We start from the raw sequence: 25,088 nt of genomic DNA on the forward strand, positions 1-25,088 counted from the left end.
AAGCCGAAGAAGCAGAGCAGGTGGCACCAGGGATGGAAACAGGTGACGCCTCTGTCCCAGACCACAAGCTGGGTGGGCGCCCAGGTAACAAGCCTCTTTCTGGTGACGGTGTCTGTCCATACACACAAGCCGCACCCACGCCGGACACACACGCAGGCACGCACACACACACACACACACACACACACACAGACAAACACATCTTTTTTTCTGGAAACAGACTGCACCTCTCAGGCCTCAGAAGTGGACACATGTCTGTACAGAAGCAACAGAGATAGGACGGGGACAGGACAGGAAAGATGTCAAGGAAAGACAGCAGGGGAGAGCTGAAGGGCTAAGGAACAACGCTGCGACAGGAGGAAGAAAAGGGGAGAGAGACCTGGCTGAATCTGGGGCCCCGGATCCGGGTGTCCATGAGGCCGGTTACACAGCCTGCAGCCTAGTCCTGTCAGCACATTCTCCCTTTGTGCTTACCGCATTTCCAGTTAGAGGCCAAAGAGCCCTGGTTCCAGTTGTGATTAAAGAAACACACCTCCAAAATCACATTAATACCTGAGAACTAGGGAAACCAAATTCAATTTTCAAATCAACTCAAAGCATGGATCTTTCTCAAAGAAGCTAGTCAAATGAAAGTATTTATTTTTATAAATGTTTTCTCCAGCCAGTTTATCTCAAATTGCACTTTAAGAAACAGAAAAAAAAAAAAAGGAAAATCTATATTTAATCTTGTGAAAAGTTAAGAGAATAACCAGTAGCTTCCATTTTTGTTTTAGGATTATTACCATAAAATTATATTCTTTTTATAAAATATGTTTTAAACCGCCCCCCCACATAAACAAGCCACAAACTACCAATGTAGAAATGCAAACACGGCCAACACGGACACCTCAGGCGACACAGGAACGGGGTTCCTGGGGGTCAACAGTGAAGGACAGTAGGCGCTGAAAGGAAACGGTGCCGAACATGGTCGATCTGCATTTTTAGCACAGGATAACCTCCCATCCCATGTTACACATTTCACAAGATGGAAAAGCAACACCTGGCTTTACTTGATTAAAACGGGGGGGGGGGGGGGGGGGAACGGACAATGTTTATGGGGACAACAACTTACAGACAGTGCGGGGAAGGGGGGCGGTTTCCAAGTCTGCTGCAGAGGGCGTGACGACAGCTGCCAAACCTTTACCTCGCCCAGGTACCACGAATTTACACTAATGGTTAACGTGTGTCCCTCTGTGTTCGACGTGCTAAGCGATGGTCAGTTTGGGCGCTCCTCCGGAGCCGCGTGCAGGACCGGTTTCCAGATTCAATGAAACGGCCGGCCGCGTCTGTGTCTGGACTTCAGGTGACCAGCTGAACGACGGAGGGTTTTCCTTTCTTGTCGGTGCAGCTTCTCAGCCTCCTGTTGCTTCTTCTGTTGTTCGGACTAAAGGAGAAAATTACATGAGAGAGAAAGAGAAAGAAAACCCCAACACCCCCCTTTGTAACCATCAGAATACCCCCATCACACCCGAGGGAGCAAAGCTGCTATGGGCCCCGGGCCACGCAGTCTGGCCCCTGGACTCCACTCCCACAATGCTGTGCCGTTTATTAGCCAGAGACATTAATTTATTTATGTTGCCCCAAACACACACACAAATAGTTACACGTACCGAAGGTGTATTAAAACCCACCACGATTAAGTATCATTCTCCAGAACGGGTTCCAAAGAATTTTTGGCTGTTTCCAAAAAGTCCAACTCCCCTCAGAAGCCTAAGATTTGCTGCCGTTAACCCCGGACAAGGGCTCAGCAGACAAGTGGCCTGCAGGCCCCCAGGTGGAGCGAGCGCGCAGGTTCTCGGGCTGACGGCTCCGAGGGCATGCCTCCCACCTTGATGCTCGCGCTGGCAGAATGGGGGGGGGAGGGGGGGAGGGGGACATGGGGGGAGGGAGAGAGGGGAGGGGGGGAGGGGGGCCCCTCCACCCCAAGGAAGCTCCGTGGCTGTCAGCAGCAGTTCTCAGAAAGGAGAGAGCCAATGCAGAACCCACCACGGAGGTCAGAGCCGCCTGGTTTTAAAATCACCTTTGATGGTTCTAAGGGTACGAACTCTTGAATGCAAAGCTCAAAAAAATATTCTCAGCTGCTGGAATTGCACAAAAGGTAAACTGAGAAAGCACTGATGGAGCAGAAGTTTTAAAAGCTGAAAAGCATTGCCTTATAGACACCCATGAGGCCTGCTTTACACTGGTCTATATTACCCTGTGCACCTACAATAGTCCTTTGTATCTTGCTCTTGAAGGAGAAGTCTCTGTATTCACCTCCAGCGGGTATTATTCAATATTTTGAAATCAAAGAGGTGAGAGGCGAGGGAGTAGTGGGGAAGGAAAGCGATCTGTAAGACAAAAAGCTGATGAGTCCCCTTCCTCTAGGAAGCTCTGAAACCGGGACTCTGAATAATGCCTTAAATTCTTTTTCTGATTATTACTACTCCTTCAAGAGCCCCAATAAATCCCATCCAGTCCCCTCCTGCCTAGTGCATCCCCAGTGCCTCCGCTCCGGGCCCCTTCGGCCCACTCCTCACGCAACAGCTCGTCAGGTTTTAGAAATAAAGAGGGTCGGGGCGCCTGGGTGGCTCAGTCGTTAAGCGTCTGCCTTCGGCTCAGGTCATGATCCCAGGATCCTGGGATCGAGTCCCACATCGGGCTCCCTGCTTGGCGGGGAGCCTGCTTCTCCCTCTCCCACTCCCCCTGCTTGTGTTCCCTCTCTCGCTGTGTCTCTCTCTGTCAAATAAATAAATAAAATCTTTAAAAAAAAAAGAAATAAAGAGGGTCGGTCTGCTGCTAACCAAAACTGTTCAATAGCTTCGCGTGGTTCTACTCGGAATCAAGGGTAATTGCGTGCCGTGGCCTGCTCACAAGGCCCTCCAGGGCTGAGCTGTGCAGTTCCGGCTGCATCTGACGCCGCTCCTCCGTTTGAGCTCGTTTTACACACACAGGCTCTCGTCGGACCCTCGAGCACGCCTGGCCTCCCCCTTCCTCAAGCAAGAGCGCTGCCTTAGCGGCACCCTGCGCCTGGCACCCTGCCTGACCCCGCAGGGCTCTCGCTCAACTTAGAGACCCAAGCCGCACATCACTCCCCCTTCCCTAGCCCCTCTGTCCGGGTCAAGCCCCGGACGCTCTCACAGCCCCCCCCCCGCCCCCGTCCTCTGCTGGAGCACCTGCCACCACCATAATGACCTAACTGGGTGTGTCCCTCTTTTTTTTTTTTTTTAAAGATTTTATTTATTTATTTGAGAGAGAGAATGAGATAGAGAGAGCATGAGAGTGGGGAGGGTCAGAGGGAGAAGCAGACTCCCCGCCGAGCAGGGAGCCCGATGTGGGACTCGATCCCGGGACTCCAGGATCATGACCTGAGCCGAAGGCAGTCGCTTAACCAACTGAGCCACCCAGGCGCCCGTGTCCCTCTTTCAACAGACTGAGAACTGCGGAGCCGGGACCACACCTGTGTTGTTCTGTGTCCCTGCAGCACACACCCCAGAGCAGATACCTGACAATCACTTGTTAACGGGATCCTCGGAAAACCTGCATACCAGCACTCCAAACTACGGTATCAAGACCCGTGTAAGATCAACAAACACCGGTGATTTAATATTTTGTTTCTTCATTTTAAAAACTATCCCCCAAAGTGTTTCCTGTCCAAACAATTTTGGAAAATGATGTACCAAATAAAGATAAACAGGGTGTGTTGGAGCTTGTCGGTTAGGCACTCTTCTGCATCTTCGGGGTGGACATTAGTCCCGGGCATTTCCCCACGGTCTGCTGGGAGAGCCATCTCCCAGAAGTACCTCCCCCTCTCCAGCAGCACGTTTTGCAGAGCCCTGCCAGGCCTTCCCCACAAAGGCAGGAGCCTCCAGAGGAGCCCGTAAGCAGCAGTGACTGTCCCACAGACAAAGCCCCACCCAGAGAGGGACTCTGGCCAGCCTCTCCCTGGAAGGCCGCACCAGACGACGTCAGCACCACGTGCCCAATCCCATAGGACCGAGGGTCCAGGCGGCTCATCTCCCAAGTTTCCTTTCCCTCTGCTTCTCCGTCCTGCTCCAGCTGCTGACCCACCGTCGCCAGCAGCCTGGCCCAGAGAAGGGGGGATGCGGACATGTGTAAGCCCCACACCCGGCCACGGGTCTGATGAGACCTGCGGTGCAGGGAACCCGAAAACTGCATTTGGGACCAATCCTAGTTTTGCCGCTATACAACTGTAAATAAAACTAAAGCACAAACCTTCCCCTTACATTTTAGTCACACGTTAGAAAGCGTCTATCAGGGTTGCCTGGCTAGCTCAGTCGATAGGGCATGTGACTCCTGACGGTGGGGCCGGGAGTTTGAACCCCACGTTGGGGGTAGAGTTTACTTAAAAAAAAAAAAAAAGAAGAAGAAGCATATATGAAGATCCTGGAAAAACCTGAGATTTCACCTAAGTAAATCACAGACCTAGTATCAAAGGAGATTTTTATTAGACAATACACAAATCCCTAATTATTCCTAAAAGTGAGATTTAATAGTTAAAATGTTGTTGCTCTAATGATGTGAACAGGCAAAATCAAACATAAATTGATCTAGTTGCACAGCCTCTGCCCGACTCAACCTTGGGGACACGTTAAGTACTTCTTTGTGCTTCTTCGGTTTTTCGCAAAACATGAGTAACTTCAGAGGCATCTTATTTTCATTCTACCACGAGTTCTCTAAGCCCTGGACAGGCAGGACTTTCTCTTGGCAAGGCCGCTCCGGAGGCGGCCCAGTGACCCAGAAACCACACGGCCGGCTCCGCACCAGCAGCACCAGCTCCGGGGTGCGAAAGTCCCGTCTCCGCAGCACAGCAAGAGCCCGGCTCCGGCTCCGGCTCCGGCTCCGGCTCTGGCCTCGGCCAAGCTGAGCGCTCGCTCCCAACCCCGCAGGGGCTCTGGCTGCAGGACAAGGGCTAGAATGGGCACACAGCTTCCTCAACAGGGGAAAAGCTTGGGGTGGCCGTGCTGAGGTCAGACGAGTGCACGGCACGACTGGACTCACAAAATCACGTTAGAAAACTCACCCTCTTTAACGTGAATGTCAACTGTTTGCTGCCGACTGTGGTATCTGCTATGCTCACCATGCCATTTTTTGCTTCGAGTTTCAAACGATCTTCAAGGGTTTTACTGGAGGAGATTTAAGAGAACGACACATTAATTAGCAGTATGTTTTGATTTAGCATTCGAAACAAGTTTTAATTAGAATGGCTCATATGAAGAAAATCTGTTACGCTCGCGGGGAAGCCAGAAAATGGCATTCACCGAACGCAATCGCGGAACGAATCGGGGCCGACAGTCACTGCTCACACTCGACAGACACACAGTAAAAAGAGCTGCCAAAACACCCGCTCACTTAGTATCTTAAGTGGTGGTTCCAAATATATTTTCTGTGGCTGCTCCTGATCTCACTAAACCACACTTCTGAAGCCGACAGGCAAGGAGCGCTGTCTCTGCAGCCTGTAATTTACCATAATGGTCAGTGGCACAGATGTTTCTGGAGGCTTTTCTATTTAAGCCCCACACCAGGCAGGCAGCAGAGCACTTCACGCTTCGGCAACCCAGCCACCTCTCCGAGGGAGCGGACCCCGAGCAGGTCTTCCGGGTGAAGCCAGGGAGAGGTGCCAAGCGAGTCCGGAGGCTCTCTCCACCCGCCCTCAGCTCCCGGGGCGACACTCACCACCCACAGCACGAACCCCCAAACATGAGTCTGCCTGACCACAGACAGCAAACGAAAGCACCGCGGGTAAAATTCTATCCGATTCAGTCTGTTCACGCACTGTTCCTTCTCTCGGTGCCTTTTCCTTCCACTTTCTTACTTGAATTACTTGTCCCATCATACTTTACCCCAAACGTAAATTTCATCCCATTTCTTGATCACGTTTTCCACACTTTTCTCGGGTCTCTGTGCCCCCGCCGTGGTCTGATGTGCCATCTGAACCAGTAACACCACCCTACCTGGCTTTACAACCAAGACGTTCAGTCTGTATCTTGTACACGTGACCCTTCACTGCATGTCACAATAGTAATGTTTTAGTATAAAATCAGAACAGTGGCCCTTTCTGTGAACTGGGTTTGGAGGGAAAAAATGGAATTAAGCTTCAAGACAAAGACTCGCAGTGAGTTTCCATGCTTTTGCCTGAAATACGATCTTCATAACTAATTACTGAGCAGAAAGCTGCTCCTAAATGGCCCCCCAAGATAAAGTGATGCCCCTTTGAAATTCTGCAGGAAATGTTTGATGTTCGCACCATGAGAGATTTATCTCCAGTTTATGACTACTAATGTAACGAACATGCCTTCTTTATATAACTTGAGACGTGAAGTGGTTAGCATAAAAGTAGCACTCTTTTCTAAGCAATAATGTTATTAAGAAGCACTTTTAAAGTACTTTTCATCTTCAAAGTGCTTTACAGACGAACTAATTAATCCTTTCAACATCCCTGAGACAAAAGTATTTATCCTTTATAGATGGCAAGAAGGGAGGTGAGGCGCTAAATGACTCGCCCCAGGCCACGCGAGGACTCAAGTCTAAAACCAGGATTCCAATTTAAGAATTTCTGGTTTCCGGGAGTGTGTCAGACCAAACTTGATTTATAAAGTTTTGTGTGGGAAATGCATCCACGAAGTCTTCCAAATGACAAGCTTCCACACGACAGACGGAGTGAAACAAAGATCTAGTTGAGCTTGGTTATTTTAGCAAGAACTCAAACGTGAAGTGTAAAGGACCCCAGTGTGGATGTGAGTTATGCCAGCCTAAGCAAATTCCTCAGCCTGTCCGTGCCGTTCTTGTTCGTTCCTTTCATGGCTTCTGACGGGCTGTGGAGCCACTGAGACCTCAGGGTGGCACACAGCAAACACTAATTTGGGAAGAAAGTGACTTTTCAAGTAAATTGTGGGCAATTACTACTCTTTTAAGAATGACCTTATTTCCTCCATGATAGGGTATATAAATTCTGGTTTTCTCTCAATGTACTTTCGAGGTGCACTTGTAAAAACTTGTTCTGTCTGGGCTCCTTGGAGAGACGAGCGGGGTTTTAGAACGAGCCATGGCAGAAGATCAGACACAGGCACTGAGTGCGGAGATTGCTACATTAAAGCAAGTCCTACTTCCCTCCCTTTGAAAGTCAGTTTACGGTATGTGGCTGCTCACCAGCAGCTCCTAAGCCAGCTACCTGAGAATGAATTCGGTCAGAGACGATTTAAGAAGCAGACAGACACCTGAAAACTGTCTACTGTAACAGAAGAACAAAATGCAGAAATCCACGCTGTGTGACATCGATAAGGAAGGTTAAGAACTCTAGGGGAAAAAAATGTCACTGTCACACGATGAACAGCCCCCCACCACTTTGTGGGGACTACTAAGAAGACAGATGTGGGCTTCCAACCTTTGTCAACCTTCCGAAGGTTGAAAGGACAGAATTATCGAGCACAGGACAACGGACACGGCTATGGGGTGGGGGTGGAGGGGTGGGGGAAAGAATCGGAGTTCTCAGCAAGGCTACCTTAAAAAAAAAAATGGGCATGAAGTACAAGGGGAAACATCAAACTAGATATTTATTATATACCCCAGGAAATAATGCTTCTCAACTGAGTTTTCAGAAATCACTCTGTGTGGAGGCATGTGCATTAGTATAGCATTCAGAGGACTTAACTCAAAAGAAAGGACCCACGATCCCACAGTCCACACCAAAGGGAACAGGAAGGCAGTGGAGAAACGGAATCTACAGCTAAACAGCAAATGTTAAATACTCTGTTTAGAGCCAAATACCTCTGACAAATATTTACAGAGACTGTGCAGGTCACTGAAAACTCCATCTCAATGCTTTCTGTCTGCATGTTCCTCAAAGCCCCTGTGTCTCCGGAGATATGAACTAATGCAACCAGCATATCTGGATACCTCATCTATTAGCTCTGTTCATATTTAAAAAGATTCCTAACATCCACTGTTGTTGCAAGTGTGGGGAAACAGGCACTCTGGTAAGAGCGCGAAGAGCTCAAAGCCTTTCTCCAGGGCGATATGACCCCTTTTGATCCAGCAAATTCCGGGACTGGGTGGTACAGCTTGAAGAAATCCCTGCACGTGTGGACAGATTTCTTTTTTTTTTTAAAGATTTTATTTATTTATTTGAGAAAGAGAGAGAATGAGAGAGAGAGAGCATGAGGGGGGGAGGGTGAGAGGGAGAAGCAGACTCCCCGCCGAGCAGGGAGCCCGATGCGGGACTCGATCCCGGGACTCCAGGATCATGACCTGAGCCGAAGGCAGTCGCCCAACCAACCGAGCCACCCAGGCGCCCCGTGTGGACAGATTTCTAACTGTGGAAAAGGAGAAGAGGAAAACAAGAAACAACCTAAACCTCCCAAAAATGAGGGAATCTTACATACGGTACAGCCCATCCACCTTAGGAACTAGCGATGCAGCTACTGGGAGGCCTACGTGTACTTACAAAGAAAAATTTTCTACACTTCTCACTACGTGAAAAGAGCCGCTCACCGGCAACAGGATCAGTAGGGCCCCCTGGTGTCCAGGAGAGATCTGCTAGCGCTGCACGTGTGAACACCCACAGGAGTCACTGAATTCTGAAAAGGCACACACAGCAGGGACCTCAGGGAGGGAGTGTGGGGGTAAAAGCAAGACTTTCCCCTTTTGTTCGACATTCCTATGTATTACGATGAAAAGATGCTTCCACATCACCTGAGTATGTATCAACTTGAGTAAGAAGAGATTTTTTCTAAGTGCAACTTTGGAATTAAATTGCTTTCAAAATTAGATTAAAAATGCTTCTGGGCGCCTGGGTGGCTCAGTTGGTTAAGCGACTGCCTTCGGCTCGGGTCATGATCCTGGAGTCCCTGGATCGAGTCCCGCATCAGGCTCCCTGCTCGGCGGGGAGTCTGCTTCTCCCTCTGACCCTCCCCCCTCTCATGTGCTCTCTCTCTCTCTCTCATTCTGTCTCAAATAAATAAATAAAATCTTTAAAAAAAAATGCTTCTAATATTAAAATAAGACCGTGTTCCTTCAACTCTCATCCACTGGCAGTGAGGAAAATTAGCTGAAGAGTACAAACAGGCCAGAGTTCATCCACAAAGCGGATAAATTTGTCGGCGTGATGAGCAGCTCCCTGAGAGCTACTAAAACCACCTGGGGAAGAAAGTGAATTCCTCCAAGGCAGGAAATGTCTTTGAAACCTTTGAATTTCCAAGACGGACTACAGGCTAGGTGCTTCAAAGAAGGCTTACCCACTGAAGGGCCATCTGGCAGGGAGAGGAGAGGAGACAGCCCCAGCTACTGAGCTTCTGGAAGTTGTGTTGTTGTAGACCTCTCCTCCAGGCTCACTGGCACGTCCCGCCAGTGCCTCCGTTAGGCCCTGCAGACTGGCTGTCGGCATGAACTTGCCCACTTTCCACCCACCCATCCTGATGGCCTCCCCTTGGGGCTCTGAGGGTGTACCCCTGCCCTTTCTGAGGCCTGTCTCCTCCTGACTGCTTACTGAATTCAGATCTGTCTGTTCACTTTGGTCTCTCGAGTCACTGCATGCCACAGTTAAATCCCTCCCTGCCCACTAACACATTCTATCTCTAACAGCCTGAAGGACCTTCCCCATCAAGTTATTGGCTTTGACGCCTTCCTTTTTCTGCCAAACTTCTTGGAAGAATCATCCACATTAACTGCTCACAATATTTATTATCTCTATTCATTCATCAGTCTGCTGCAATCCGACATTCGGGCTGATGCCGGAGAAGCTGGTCCCAGCAAGACGAGCTTCCTAATGGCTTTGCTCTGTTCCCTGGACCTCCCGCCTCTCTCTGACATTTGCGTCACACCCTCTGTGTCATTTTCTCCCTGCTTGGCTCTTCCCAGCTTTCCTCCTACGTCTCTGAAAACTCCTCAGTGATCTTTACTACTTCCTTCTCCTCCGCTTGTCCTCCAAATTGGAAGTCTTAGCCCTTGGCTGTCAGTTTTACCGGTGACAGCTCTAAAACGACATGCAGTACTTTGCGTGCAGGTGTATCTTTCTAAAGAGAGGTGTGCAGTTTTTATCACAGACTAGAAAAATACCTGCTGCTGCCTAGGGGCTCCCCTCTTCACCCACACCGCACTCTACACACTCAGACTCGGTCTCAATCACACAGGGAAAGCTGCTCGCTCAGCCCCAGGTCTCTGGCCCACGCTCTGGGTCTCAGTTTCTCTACTGAACATTACCAAGACACTTGGCACCGCACACTTAACTGTGCTGATAGTGGGCTCACTACTTGCAGCCTTAAACTTGGTCTTCATTCTGTCTCCTTGGCCTTGGTGGCAACACTGCGAGACAGATCAACACTGCCGACCACTCCTTTCTCCTTTGCTATTAAATTAGTAACCAAACAACCTTGTGCTGTATGCCCATTTTCCTTTCCTATTCTTACTTGGACAGTTTTGTGAATAATTTGGTCCTAGGCTGCCTGGTCCTCTCTCTCCCATAGCTCAGGCTTTTATCACTTACTTCTGACTGGGACTACTGAACAGTCTGTTAGCTGAGCTCAGGGGCCCCTCCCTGCAGCTTCTCTCTAAAACGAGGTATTTCATTACCAGTCTCTGGGAAAGAAGGACTTTTTATGCCTACAGGTTTTTATTTTTATGTTCTGTAACAAACGTGAACTGCTTTTATTATGTAAGGATTCACATGATTTGGGGAAGGGGTTGGAAACAGATCTGCTCACGGTAATCTCAGTGGCTCAGCAGTGCGAGGGCCAGGGCCTGAATGCCGCCCCCCCGCCCCGCCACCGTTACTCCAGGAGCCCCCGCAGCGCCAGCTTCCCACGGCTTTCACACAGCGCTCCCTGTTCACACGCCGCCTCTCCCACCCTGCTGTGGCTGTGGGTGCGCAACTTTCTGTCTTTTGTCTCTCTCTTTGGCCAGTTTCAGTATGACCTCTTATAAAGACTTTCTTAAATCTCCAAAAGTTATATCCCTTCCTTTCTTATGCACTTGCCACACGCCTCTTTACAGCTCCTGAGTATCAGCGAGAATGGGAAGGCTACAGGCCTGTGAGCTGTGCCGTCTTTCCACCCCCTGGCTCTGGGCAGCACTTTGCTTACAATAGGCAGGCACTCAACCAATGTCTGACTGATGAAGGGCGGCCAGAGAGGCCGACAGGTGGTTGAATAAACTCACAAAGCACGCACACTGTAAGGCATATAAATATGTGTTGACAGACATATGTATTTGTCGGACGCCATGTTACCATGCCAAGCAAACAGGAGGACTCCCTCAAGTATTGAGTTAGGATTCATAATCCACTTTTCCCTTTGCAGAAAAAGTTTTAAAGTAGGGTAAGTCCAAGGGAACCTTTAAAACATAATACACTCAGTTTTGATGCTGTGTTTTATTGACTGCCTGTGGTAACTCAAAAGAATAAGCAGAAGGCATCACTTTGGTTCTCTGAAGGATAACGGTTCAATGCTTCATTAAATACAAAGATAACACAAGTTCAGGGTTTGCCAAAATAATCCAGTCAAGACTAGAACTCAGTAAGCAGTTTGTGCCAAAATACCAGCAAACTGCAGGTTGTTCATAACAGAGAGTGATTACTTTAAGCAACAGGACTCTCCTTGTAAGCTCATGAAGTATTATCACTCATATAGTTCCTCTTCTCAAAAAAAAATTCAACTTAGTAAAAATGTTTAATTGTAGTGTATTAACTTGGCTATTATTTATCCATTAAATACTAAATTTCCATCCCCTTTGTTTTTTCTTATTAATGTCCTGCTACAGCCCACAGGCAGAACAACAATGTCAGAAAGTTTAGTCTTGCCTCCCACCCCCAAATCACCGTGTCACCATGCTTACCTAAAGACAACTGTGCCCAGGTTTTTCTGGCCAATGGGTTGGGAGCAAATGGGTTCTTTCTCAGCAGACCTTGAAATGGTAACTTCCTAAGTTGCTTGACATGTGGCCAAGGCACAGGAGATTCAGTTCCACAAAAACTTATCAAGTACCTACTTGGGTCTAGTACAGATTCAGGAACCAGTAGTCAAGTAAACAAAGCAACACAAAACCAGCAGATAATCTAACAAAGAAACTCACTCCACAGAATCAGAAAACTACAAACACCTAGTCTTTCCTCTGCTTCTGAGTAGGACTCCAAATTGAATATCCAAGACTAACAGGTACATAAAAGGTGAGGCTGCACGCACTGCTGGTGGGAACGTGAAATGGAGCAGCCTCTCTGGAAGACAGTTTGGCAGCGTCTCTAAAGGTTAAGCATATGCCACCATATGACGGCCATTCCACTCCTAGGTATATAGTCAGAAGAAATGAAGCATGTCTGTGTAAGATCTTACACACAAACGTTCCTAACAGCATTATTCATAATAACCAAAATGTGGAGCAACTCAAATGTCCATCAACTGGTGAATAATGAAGGAAACAGGGTCTATCCACACACCAGAACAGTTTTTGGCAATAGAAATGAATGCAGCACCAACAGATGCTAAGGCACGGACAAACACTGAAGGCATTACACGACGTAACGGAAGCCAGACCAAATGCCACATAGTGTATGGATCCAGTGATATGAAATGGCAGAACAGGCAAATCCATAGCGATAGGAAGTAGATTAGTGGTTGCCTGGGGATGGGGTGTGCTGGGGGCAGAGGGCAGCGGATGCTAATGGGGTGTGGGGCTTCATTTGGGAGAGATGAAAATGTTCTAAAATTAATTGTGGTAATTATATTCACAGGCACAACTCTGTGAATATACTAGAAACCGACGGACTGTACACTTTAAGTAGGTGAACTGTATGTTATGTAAATTATCTCAAGGAAGTTGTTATTTAAAAAAAAAAAGTGGTAAAGATATCTTCAAAAGATATCGACCCTATTACTAGATTCTTTGTTCACCAGATCTTTTGTTCATTAGAACCAGAATTTTGATATGCTCCTGGATTCTAAGTTGAAGGATTCACTCAACATTTGGTATCCCAGATACTGGCTAGAAGCTGGTGAGATGATGAGGACCAGCCGTATCTCCGTTCCAGAAACAACTCAGCCTATCCATCGATGTCCTCTCTACCCAGATACTGGCTAGAAGCTGGTGAGATGATGAGGACCAGCCATATCTCCGTTCCAGAAACAATTCAGCCTATCCATCGATGTCCTCTCTACCTTTTCCCCACTTCTTGCATCTGAAAAACCCCATTTTCCAAACAGGAAGCCGGAAGCTGGAGAAGTGCAGATACAGAACCGGTACTGCCCCCAACCTTATACCTCATCCACCCTGCCCGACCCCTCCTCCTCCTCCTCCCCTGGGCTCCCCAGACCCTCCGGCTCTTCTCACGAGATTCCCCACCATGACCGTCTATCACATTAATACTCAGCCCACGAATTCTCAGAGCAGAGACTTATATAACCTACAGCTCGTACACAATCTGGAATTGAGGACCTAGCTTGTTCCTTACTTAGCCACCTACAACTGAAACTGCCCAAATAATATTTTTTTTTAACGTTGACTTCTTTATTGTGGTAAAATATATTCATGTTGCTGTGCAACCATCACCACTATCCATTTCTAGAACTTCTTCATCCCAAACTGAAACTCTGTACCTCATTAAGTGGCATTTCCCCTTTCCCCCTCGCCCAGCCCTGGGTAACCACCATTCCACTTCCTATGTATTTGACTATTCTAGCATACCACTCTTTCTCATCTCTCAATTTTCCTGCAAAAGGCTTAAAATCTCTGGCAAATTTTCCAAGTAACCAAGTAATCAGGCAAGCTGAGATATGGATAAACATAACTGAAATTCTAATTAAGAAAAATAACTTTTTGCTAAGACGCAAAGAATTTGTTGCCTCTTAATTACCACTGTACAGAAAAGCACTGATTGCAGGGCACAGAATAAAACCAGCAGCTGTAGGTCAGGGCAACGGAGGGAAAGAAACAAGGACAACACAAGAACGTGACCTGTGCGGCATAAAAATGTTCTTTCGTATATTGGCCAATACTCCCAAGGCCGTGCCCTGGGCCTGACTGTACGTAAACTCCACCTCAGAAAGCTATTAAAAGTCATCATCATAAAGACCAGTGTATTTCCCCTCCAGCCTTGTGGTGCTTCCCTCACATTAACTCCAAAGAGCAAAATGTCCTGCTCAGGGCCACGTGGCCGCGAGGAAGAGCGAGGCCCCGGCAGCCCGGCAAAGCGTCACTGAGAGCAGGGTTACTCACTTCAGCAGCTTCTGCTTGGTGGCAGAATCTTTGAAGCTCCTGAATTCCTCGCCTGCTTTGATCTCATAAAACTGGGGCTTGAGGACTGTCTGCTGGTCCTCCCTGAGCCGCTCCTGCCGCTTCACCTTTTCCTCCTGCTGGAGCAGTCTGCGCTGCTTCCTGACCTCTTCAACCCAGTCCTTCTCATCATCTGAACTCTCAGAACTTTCTGCATCACTTGGTTTTCCTTCCGGTTCTTCCTCCTCTTCCTGAAAATAAAAATAGTAAGAAGTAGCTCCTTTCCCTCACCAGACACCGACCTGTTATTCTCTTCTAACTAACTGTCATCCACGGAGTACGTGACATCGCACGCATTGGGGGAAAACGCCTCGAATTAAGATCTACTTCCAAGCTGAAGTTCGAACAAATTACACCTCAAGTGCCTCAAAGGCTCTTCTAACTTACACAGAAAACTTTACATTCAAGAAACAGAAGCAGATATAAAATGATAAGGAGTACGTTACTTTTTCATGAAGCTCTTGTTGCTCTAAGAGTCTTAGTTTCTTCTTCCTTTTTTCACTTATTTTCGAAACAAGTGGATTCAAAAGCCTAAATTCTTCACTCTCTTCGTCTACTTGGAAGTCAGGGTTCTCAAACATAACTTTAAATCGATCATCGGTGAGAATATTAGGAAGGCTCTATGACAAAAAGAATGTAGGAATTTAAAGTTAGTATGAATAAAATCTGACCAGAAAGATGGCCTAAAAACATTTCGGTCAATTATAAATTAATAAGCTGTATAAGGCATAACATTAAATTATTAGGAAACTTCTTTAGAACTAGTTTCCAGAACTTTCTAACTGCCCTTGGGTTTTATCTCCTACTTGCAAACATTTTCTATTAATCTATTTCACAGACAATATGTATTACTTGACCATTACACATAATGAGCGAAGACTGAACCTTTCTGGCTTACCTTTATGCTTCAAACTTTGGAAAGAATTTTCTTCAATTAACATTTCTTATGAAAAAATACTTTTCAAGGGAATATATATTTTTAAAACATGGCTTTTTAAGCATAGCTTAAATAAATAAAATTAGTGAGTTTTCCAAGTTCATATTCCAAAACTGGGAAAGGAAATATAGAACAATAATAAGGCAAGAATTAACATGGCGAGGGGGCTGCTGATGGAAGCTTCCTGACTCTAAGTGAGTTATTTGGAAACATAAGGGAAGCTTCCATCTCTTACAGGATGGCCTCGTCAATTTTTTTCCATCGGCCATTTAATTGTTCACAAAGGATAGAGCGTAAACTTTCTGACACAATAAAACTGATAATGAGACCCATTTGAGTAGGTCAGGGCTGACACTAAGTTCCTTTTTAATTGTACCATTTTGAAGAGAAAGTTTTCTAGAGTGTATTGTAAACTTAGCTGTTCCCATAACCAGATGACAATCTTCTACACTCAGGGCTCTCCTACGGTTTCTTATTTGCTACAGGCTTGGAACCCAGATAAATCAACCTACTTCACAGGGTTTGTAAATTAAACAGCCTGAACGCGGGCTGGAGAGGCTAACCTGTTTGTGGTTGTTTGTAAGCAGTGGAGTTCTGAGTGTGGTACTTGGAATATAGCTACACAAAAATTTGATTAAGTCATCAGACATTAAGGAACTTGGGCTGTTTATTACTGGTATGTACCTAAAATCTGATGAACCCTTAACCTAAAATTCTATGACATACTGAATATATATTTAAGATACACTGAACAAGCCTTCCCTGATTAAATATCATTTCTAAGACAGATTTAGGTTCGAGGAAGAAACAAAGATAAGATCTAGTTCCTGATCCCAAGGTGCTAGCTCCGAATCTAATGAGAAAGAAAAAAACAAAAACTGAGGGGCCCCTGGGTGGCTCAGTCGTTAAGCGTCTGCCTTCGGCTCAGGTCACGATCCCAGGGTCCTGGGATCGAGCACCGCGTCGGGCTCCCTGCTCAGCGGGAAGGCTGCTTCTTCTTCAACCACTCCCCCTGCTTGTGTTCCCTCTCTCGCTGTGTCTCTCTCTGTCAAAAAAAAAAAATCTTTAAAAAAAAAAAAAAAGAAAGAAAGAAAGAAAGAAAAAACCAAAAACTGAAACAAAAGCCTGGAGGCTCCAAGGATGCTAAGAAAAGCTGAAAGTGCTCTAAGAGCAAAGGTAAAAAGTAACTCCAACAAGAGACAGGTCAGAAGGGCTCACTGGCGGATGTGGCATTTGGAGGACAGATGAATAGTTTTCAACAGACAGAAAGTTGAAGAGCATTTCCAGCCCACTGAGGAGTGGTGAACAGTCTGACGACACAAGAATGACAAAATCGGAAAAAGCATTTTTTCATCAGGCCAGACTGTAACGGAAACCAACCCCGTAACACCGGGCACTTTATGCTACAGGTGAGGGGCAACTCCTAGGGGAGAGAAGGATGAGGAGGAGGGGACAGGTGACAGCTCGAGGTGTGCTCCAGGGCTCTCGGATGACAAGAACTCTGCTGTGCGAGCCCTCAGCAGCACGGTAGCTGAGGGACTGCCGAGGGAGCAACCAGGCATGAGGAAGACTACCGGGCCGCTTTAGGAAACCAGGAGAAGAGCCAGGGCCTGACTTAGGGCGGGAACACTTCCACATTAGAACTGATGGATGCAGCTACAGAGGAGCTGGCAGGAGGGGGTAGTGAAAAGCAGAGTGCGAGGTCCAGCTTAAGTGACTGGACAGTTGGTGTTACCAGGAGTTAGGCCCCATCACTGAAGAGCATCAGAAAAAGAGGCAGAGGGTGGAGCAAAGGATGAGAAGTTCCAAAAAACCAAGATGACCTCCAGCAAGGGCACGGAGAAGCCGTGGCAATGTTCAGACAACTCGAGAGGATTCTGCACTAGAAAGAAATGAGCCAGGAAGTCATGGAAAGACATGGAGTAACCTTAATTGCATGTTACTAAGTGAGAGAAGCCAATCTGAAAAGACTTCATATGTACGATCCCAACTCTATGGCATTCTGGAAAAGGAAACACTACGGAGAGAGTACAAAGATCAGTGGTTGTCAAGGGCCAGGGTGAGGGAAGGATGAACAGGCAGAGCACAGATGATTTTTAGGGCAGTGAAAATACTGTGTGATATTCTAATGGTGGATACATCTCATTATACATTTGTCCAAACCTACAGAACATACAACACCAAGCCTAATGTAAACTACGGACTCTGGGTGATGACTCTGGGCGATGATGATGTGTCCACATAGATTCACCAAGTTAACCAATGTCCCTCTGGTGAGGGATGTGGACAGGGGGATAGGCTGTGCGTGTGTGGGCGCGGGGGTCACACGGGAGAGAACTGTGACTTCCCCTAAGTTCTGCTGTGAACCTAAAACTGGTTTAAAGAAATTAAATCTTTAGGGAGAAGGCCATCTGGATTCTGATGAACACTATTAGATGCCTGGGAACAACACGCCAGGTCTCAAGTGAGAGAAGGAGACTAAATTGTATAAATTCTTAGTGTATTCATTAAATAATCACATTTAGTAATAGAGAAACATGTTACAAAAAATATGCTGCTAGTATTCTTAAGTTTTTTTCTTAATTTTAAACAAATCAATTGTATTGCCTAAAGATAAATATGTTTTGGATGAACAACTATAAAATAATAACTCTTCTGACCTAGCTATAAAAATACTTCCCTTGGAGATTTTTCCTAGTCTAATTGTTTGCTTTCACAGCTAACTTAAAAAAAGGAGAAGGATCAGATGTAGTCAGTGATGCTCCACAGCAGTTTATAGGTGTCTGGCTAGCTCTCTACCCTAGAAATACACATGCACATATGCTAAACACCTGCCATTCAAATGTGAAAAACATCTCAAAGCACTATTCCTACCACAGCCCTACTTCAAAGAAGTATTATCTGTAGATTTGAGTAGGATGCTTACCGCGAATATTTTGTCCCAACATAGTAACATACGAGGAATGCTTAACATTTGAAACAAGTCCATTCCTTCAGTGCTGTCTATGAAATTAACGCTATGATGTCTGTGGTGCAGACTTCTGGGTAAAGATGGCAGTCTGAACATAAGCATCTCCTTCTAATCTCTGCTAAAACCCCAGGAAAGCAACAGAAAATGGGCTTAAAAAAGACACGACCCTTAAGGATAAGGAGGACAAGAAAGAAACAGGAGCAGTGATTCTGGAAAGAAGAAAGGCAGGCCTCAATCCCTCCCTGTCCCAGGAGAGGTGCCGTCCCTGGAGGGGAAGGGGTGCCTGCAGGGGCAGCAGCTCCCTGAGGGCTAGGGAAGCATGTGGCACAAAGGGGCTGCAATGCCGCCCCGCCCCCCACACCCCAAGCCCTCCTGACGAAGGTTCTCAGAATGCTGGGAGCCAGGCCATCACCCTCCAAACAGGAGAATCTGACCAGCTAAGAGAAAGGCCAAAGAGATACTGCTATTTGGCGCCTCCCCAAATAAACAGTTGGCTGGGTCACCACACAGTGAGTGGTGAGTCCTGTCTCCCCACCTCAGAGTTCCCACTAAGCTTTTGTAGGTCCTTCACTCTTAAATATAAACACATGACCTGAGATCACAGCAGGGGAAAACTACTTAAACATTTTTTTCCCCCAAGAAAATCCCCCAGCACCGAAGAGCCTAAGTTTCTGGATTGAACGGGCCTACACGGTGGCCGGAACCGCAGGCTGGATTATGAAGGGAAGACCAGCCCACAGCCATCTGTGGGGGGCTTCCTTGTACTCCTCCTCTTCCTTGCCTTACTCTCTTATTTTGGAGGAGAAAATCCTGAGGGACTTCCTCAGGAAAATAAGCACATAAATGTAACGTGTGGTTGTTGCTGAGAACCTACATGTTTGAAAAGCTCTTCACTATACCCTTACACTGACTGCCTCCTTGTCTGGGTTGGAAACATATTCCTTCAGAAAACTAAAGGTCTTTTTAATTCTGCATCCCACACAGGGTGTAGGTGGGGTGCATCCCCAGGATGCTGACTGTGGACCAGCACTCGGAGGCGGCTAGTCCAGAATGGAGAGAGGCCGACACATCAGAAGAGACTCTGTCAGGAAAAGAAAAGTTAATGTAACAACCGATATTCATATAAACATCTTGAGATGAGACTTAGACAACCAGCAACGGTTTGAGGGCTAACCAGTGATCACTGTATAGAAAACAAAGAAAAAGCCAACCACTAAATCCATGGAAGACGGAGGCTGGATGGGGGATACATAATCCCAGATGGCCACCTGACTCCGCCTGGTACGGGAAGAGCACGCGCACAGTCCCAACAAGCTAAGTGCTGACTGTCCTAAGCTGCAGCAGAACTTACCAGGAAGGAAGGTCATCAAAAGATGAAAGATAACTGGCCTGACATTTAAAAGCCAAGAAGGAGCATTAGGGGCACTATTCAGAGACTTGGAGCTTTACACCAAAGTAATCCACTAAAAGTGCCAAAGTGTTTGTCTCTGGACGGGTGCAAACGGGGGAGAACGTGGCGGGGGGGGAGAGAAGGACAGAGGGACAGCCAACGTTCCTAACAAACCCTGGAAAAACATTTCATTTTTAAAACCACGTGTTTAAAACTGTAATAAAAGCCAAAAACAATCTTTAATTGGTACTAAAAAACATTAAAAAAAAATATCTGGCATGTTAAAACTGATCTGATCCAACCCAGTGTCTATGCATGGCTCTATCTTTTCCCTAGAGAGATGAATTATTACTTTAAAATATACTCTTAATGGTATCCAATAAACCCGCAGGCTAAGACACCTCTCCCGTGCATGGCCCAGGTGAGAGTATGCTCGGCCTGGAGATGTCGTGCAGGACCACACACGACTGAGCTGCCGCAGAATCCAAAGAGAAGGACGTCTATCCAAGACTCCAAGGCAACAGTGAAAAACTGGTAGAAGAGGCCAACAGCCAGGAAATGACACTTGTAAGAAAAATGGCTCAAACCCTTTCAAATCCAATGAATCACCAGTGTGCCACGCCTCTCCAAGATGCCTGTGCGCACAGGGGGCACAATACGGATTCGGTGCAAAAATGAATGAATGCCACCAAATGTCTAAGTTTGGATAAGGTCCAGATAATGCTTCTTGACATTAGAGAGTGGGCCCGTTCGCACTCCAGGCCCAGCATCGGTACTGAACAGAACACACCTTATTACACTTCAACGATGTTATCAGTGGCAGCAAGATTCGGGAACAGATTTCACTGTCTGCCTCCAAGAAATTCCAGCTGGGGCCAAAGCAGAACTAAACCATACTGGCTTTCACATCAGAAGTCATCAGAGCTATGAAAGCTCTTGAGGGTTTGCAGAACTGAGTTCAAAGGCAAGACTAACGAACTGCTGATAGATGGAACAATTCTTTCAAGTGTTCTTTACATTACGAGGGGTTCTTTCCTTAATTCATGAGTGGTTTTTAAGGTCTTCATTTTAATTAGATAACCACGTTAAACATCAAATCATGTAAACTTTGTCTAATAACAGCCTGAGGTTTCGAAAAAACTTTTAAGTATTTCCGGAAAGAAACCGAGCTCTGATGACAGGCCTGGAATTGGGTCAGCAAGCCACTGAAAAGCAAATCAGGGGCACATCTTACAAATACCAGTTTGTAGCAGAATTTTCTCAGGGGACGTAGCTTTTACAAAAATAGCACTTCCAGCTTCCAGGAGCTAGAGAGACAACGCTGTCTGATGAAAGAAAAGAATTTTGAAGGGTGTTCCTCCTGGTACTGCAGTTTAGAAGCAGGACGTAGTCCGAGGAGGATTCTTTACAGGACAACCCTATCAACATTCTGACAAAAATTTTCAAATGCACAAAATCACGACTATTAGTAAGACCACTTTATGTGTTTTCAGCTCACACAGTCATTTTTTACTAGCCTGCACCCCATGTACAGGGAGGACCATCTGTGTTAGAAACCTTCTCTGGCTGTCCCCAACCCCAGTGAAAGTCTGCAAAAGAAAGGGGGTGGGAGGCGAGGACAGGATACTTTTCCCACATCTTCATAACCATCAGGGCCTTTTAAAAGGCTCCTAGACTGACTATGCCACACTGCACAAGCGCTGCAGTTACAATCGAAGTGTCCTACTCTCTGTAATATTAAGATATGTATCATTATAGATAAGGACTCATAAGCATAAAACACAGATAGGAACGCATATATCTGCATCCTACAGCAGGCCCACACTCTTCCTCCTGAAGCTTTAGGGCACGTAATCCAAAGATCACTTCCATTTAGCTTGTAAAACAACATTATGAAGTTGAAAAGTTACCTCCTTAAATCTGAATCCTCAGGCTGGGCTAACAAGAAAATCAAGGTGAATACTCTGAGGAGGGAGACAACACAGCAGGAGGCACTTCCATTTAAGCACTTTAAGATCCATGCACACACTTAATGCCCTGATGTGAATTAATTAGGAGGGGCCGTAGACCCAGCACGTGGATATAAATGTATATAGTAAGTTTAAGTAATTGTTTCAATGTTGGTGTATTAGTCACATAAGGAAAACGGAAACAAAAAAGTCATCTATGGATTTAATTAAGAGAGGCTTCTAAAAATCAAGATTTAAATAACATATTTAAAAAACCTACTAGACCAGGATGGGAAGATGCCACCGGAACGAAGAGGCAGAGGAGAGGAAGTGAGTGGTGTGTACTCCACTTAGAAATCACAGCACTCCAAGAATACCCTCTCTCTGGTCCTATCTTTGCATGTGATAGAAGAAAAAACTCTGCTCCAGTAAAGCCCGGGATCACGGAGCAAGAAGCTAGTGAGAAACAAGAGCCTTCAGCTGAAGTCCACTGGCGTCAGGGAAGGGAGTGGTGGAACAAAAACACACAAAGAGCTGGCTTGTCTCCCGTTCACTTAACCTGGTTAGAAACCAGCAAGAGAACAGAGAAGAATAAACAAGCAAACAAAAATCTCCTGCGAGCATAACACAGCTGGCCCAAAGTTCCAAGGTCAGGCCCTTCACGCAGAGCCGGGGCCCGCGGGCTCCTCAGAGATTGGATCTTTATAACTCATTCCAGCAAAGAGCCACGCTTGAGTGATCTGCCTGCCTGCTCGTCTAAGCAGATGATGAGAAGTCCTCACGTATGTAGGAAAACTAGAAAAATCTCCCCCGTCTTGATAATATCAGCGACATGAAACACTAACCCTTATTTATTTCATGACTGATCTTCATCCATTTTCACATTAGTAAAGGAAGGTAAGAAGCAGTTACACATAAGCGTGCATACTCCTGATAACGCCAAGTCTAAATAAAAATTAATTAATTCTGGAATTATAAACAGATCTAGTCAGAACAAAGAAAAACAATAAAAAATTTAAATATTTAACAATAAAAGGATTAAATAAATTATACATCCTTAAGAGTATATGCAGCTCTCAAAAGTATGAAGAATTTTTAATGAAATGGGAAACCACTGTGTTATTTTATGCAACCAAGATAAACATCTTATATATACAATTATTATCTCACTATTACAGCTTATAATTTTAAGAGAAATAAGACAGGAAGGAAATTCACTAACATATTAATGATGCCTTTCTCTAGGTAGAATTATATAAGTGACATTCTTTATGTTCTTTTCTATTTTTCCAAACTTCCCATATTGAGCATACACTATCCCATAAGCAGGGGTGAAAAAAGCTACATGTATTTTTCAAGAAGAAAGAAAAAAGATAATTAAAAGTTACTACTAAGAAAATATAGAAACAATTTATCAACGTCTTCACTGCCTTATAAAATCTTACCTTAACTTTCTTTTTCCAGGTAGATTTTTGCCTTTCCTCCTCTTCCTCAATTAATTTAAGTGCTAGTTCTTTGTTAACTTTGGGCAATTTCTAGCAGAAGAAAAAAAAGGTGTATTAAATACCTACATTTTAGCTTTACAAGCTGATAGTTCTGTAAGGAGTATAATTTCACAAACAGGAAATTTCTTATTTATTTTTTAAGTGGGCCCCATGCCCAGCGTGGAGCCCAGTGTGGCGCCCGAACTCACGACCCTGAGATCAAGACCCAAGCTGAGATCAAGAGTCAGAAACTTAACTAACTGAGCCACCCAGGCACCCCTCCAATTCTCATTTTTAAAATTTCATTATCCCCAGAGGACGAAATAATGTGGACACACGTGATGTTATCAGCTGGGAGTACTTGCCCTCACCCGGTCTCTTTCCTGGAGTACTGAGGAGCGAGCTGGGAGAAGCTGTGTTTGGCTGAGGTCAGCCTCAGAGGGCCAGGCCCCTCGCTGATGAAGTGGAGACCAGTAGGCCTGCTATTGCAGCTTCTGGCTGGGGCTCAGGGAACCCCTGAAACGCTACTAATAATGCTAAATGCACTATTTGCTGCTCCTGAAACAGCAAATTTCTAAGGGGAATTCTAGATGTGAGTCTGACAATGCTCAGGAAAAAGTTATGAGCTCTTTATTGTCCTTTTCCACTTAGTGCTTTATGTTCCATTGTAAAATACAACTTAGACAAGTAATGCAAAGAATGGGACAAAAATACTCTACACATCCTAGTCTCCCCCTTACCAACACACACACATTCAACACTCCTAGAAAACTTCACAAATAATCTGCAAAAAGGGAAACAGTCTTTGGTACTGAGTGTGTGTGTACAGATGTATACTTACGTATATATGTGCAGACGTATGTATTTATGTATGTGTGTATTTATTTATTGCCAATGTCCAGTTAGAAATGAGTGTGTCACCTGGTGGTGAACCGTAACCCAGTGGTGCTGCCAGAGAGACTGGGAGGCAGAGGGGACTCGGCTTCCCTGTCTGCCTGCTATTGGGCGGGCAGCGCGAGGCAACAGTTGTTCACCCTGGCAGCGAGCAGGTGGTTCCAGCAGAGTGCGGGACCCCAGCGGGCGGTTTTCCGACCCTCTCAGGAGCAGAGAGCGCCAGCACCAGAGGCTCACAGGCCGGGGTCCCAGCAGCGCTGCCTCCTCCCCGCCACCCAGCCCCGAGGCTGCTTCCTGCAGCCACGCCTGAGGCGCTATCCTTATGGTTTTTGCCTCAGTTCTCTAACATTCTTTACATTAAATTCTATTAATAGAACTAGGTGATCTGATTCCTTCTGGACCCTGATGTAGTCTGATGACCATGACCCAAGCAGATAGCCTCAGATACTGCCAAATGTCAGAAAGAAATGGGGATTATCAAAACCTCAACACTCCAAACACTGAAAATCCATCTGAGAATTCCGTCACATTTTCTTAGAAGGGCTGATGATATCAGTCCCTCTGGCATTATTTCTCATAATATCACTGCCATAGAATCCATCATGTTCAAACTGTAAAGAGTATCCACCCTCATGACCAATAAAATAGATCAAAAAACTATTAGGAAAAGACGTAAAACTAAAAATGGGAAAACGAGGGCGCCTGGGTGGCTCAGTCGGTTAAGTGTCTACCTTCGGCTCAGGTCATGATCCCAGGGTCCTGGGATCGAGTCCCACATCGGGCTCCCTGCTCAGCAGGGAGCCTGCTTCTCCCCCTGCCCCTCCCCCTGCTCGTGCTTTCTCTCTCTCTCAAATAAATAAATAAAATCTTAAAAAAAAAAAAGGGAAAACAGAAATAGATGGCAGGTTTCTTTGGAATAACACACAAAATGAAAATGTAGTACTTTTCTGGTAAACTCAATAGTGAGTAGAACACAATATCTACCTTTAATTGGACTCTCTGTGTGCGGGTTTCTTCTATTTTCTGTCGTATCTTATCTTTCCTGTATTCTTCATAAGCAAATGGATTTACCATCAATTTCACCTTTTCATAGTGGAAAAGAAAGTTCAAAAATAAAAGTCATATTTAATAGCATGTTTCATCAACACCATGACAATTCTGCCAAAGA

The 25,088-nt window shown here is 45.9% G+C and overlaps 1 protein-coding gene across 3 annotated transcripts in view; it reads right to left on the minus strand.

Annotated features, from left to right (window-relative positions):
• Positions 1-644: 644 nt before the first annotated feature.
• The window catches only part of NOL10 (nucleolar protein 10), an 85,919-nt gene continuing 61,475 nt past the window's right edge, over positions 645-25,088 (minus strand). For all 3 annotated transcript variants that reach the window (XM_021697320.1, XM_044918481.1, XM_044918482.1), the window contains 6 exons: positions 24,905-25,003; positions 22,988-23,077; positions 14,742-14,915; positions 14,239-14,486; positions 5,063-5,165; positions 645-1,423 (listed from right to left, as the gene is read on the minus strand). In XM_021697320.1, the coding sequence (XP_021552995.1) occupies positions 1,304-1,423; positions 5,063-5,165; positions 14,239-14,486; positions 14,742-14,915; positions 22,988-23,077; positions 24,905-25,003 (834 nt within the window). In that variant the 3' untranslated portion in view covers positions 645-1,303. The remainder of the gene's footprint in view (positions 1,424-5,062; positions 5,166-14,238; positions 14,487-14,741; positions 14,916-22,987; positions 23,078-24,904; positions 25,004-25,088) is intronic.

Source organism: Neomonachus schauinslandi, chromosome 10, assembly GCF_002201575.2.
Source record: "Neomonachus schauinslandi chromosome 10, ASM220157v2, whole genome shotgun sequence".
NCBI classification, from domain to species: Eukaryota; Metazoa; Chordata; class Mammalia; order Carnivora; family Phocidae; genus Neomonachus; species Neomonachus schauinslandi.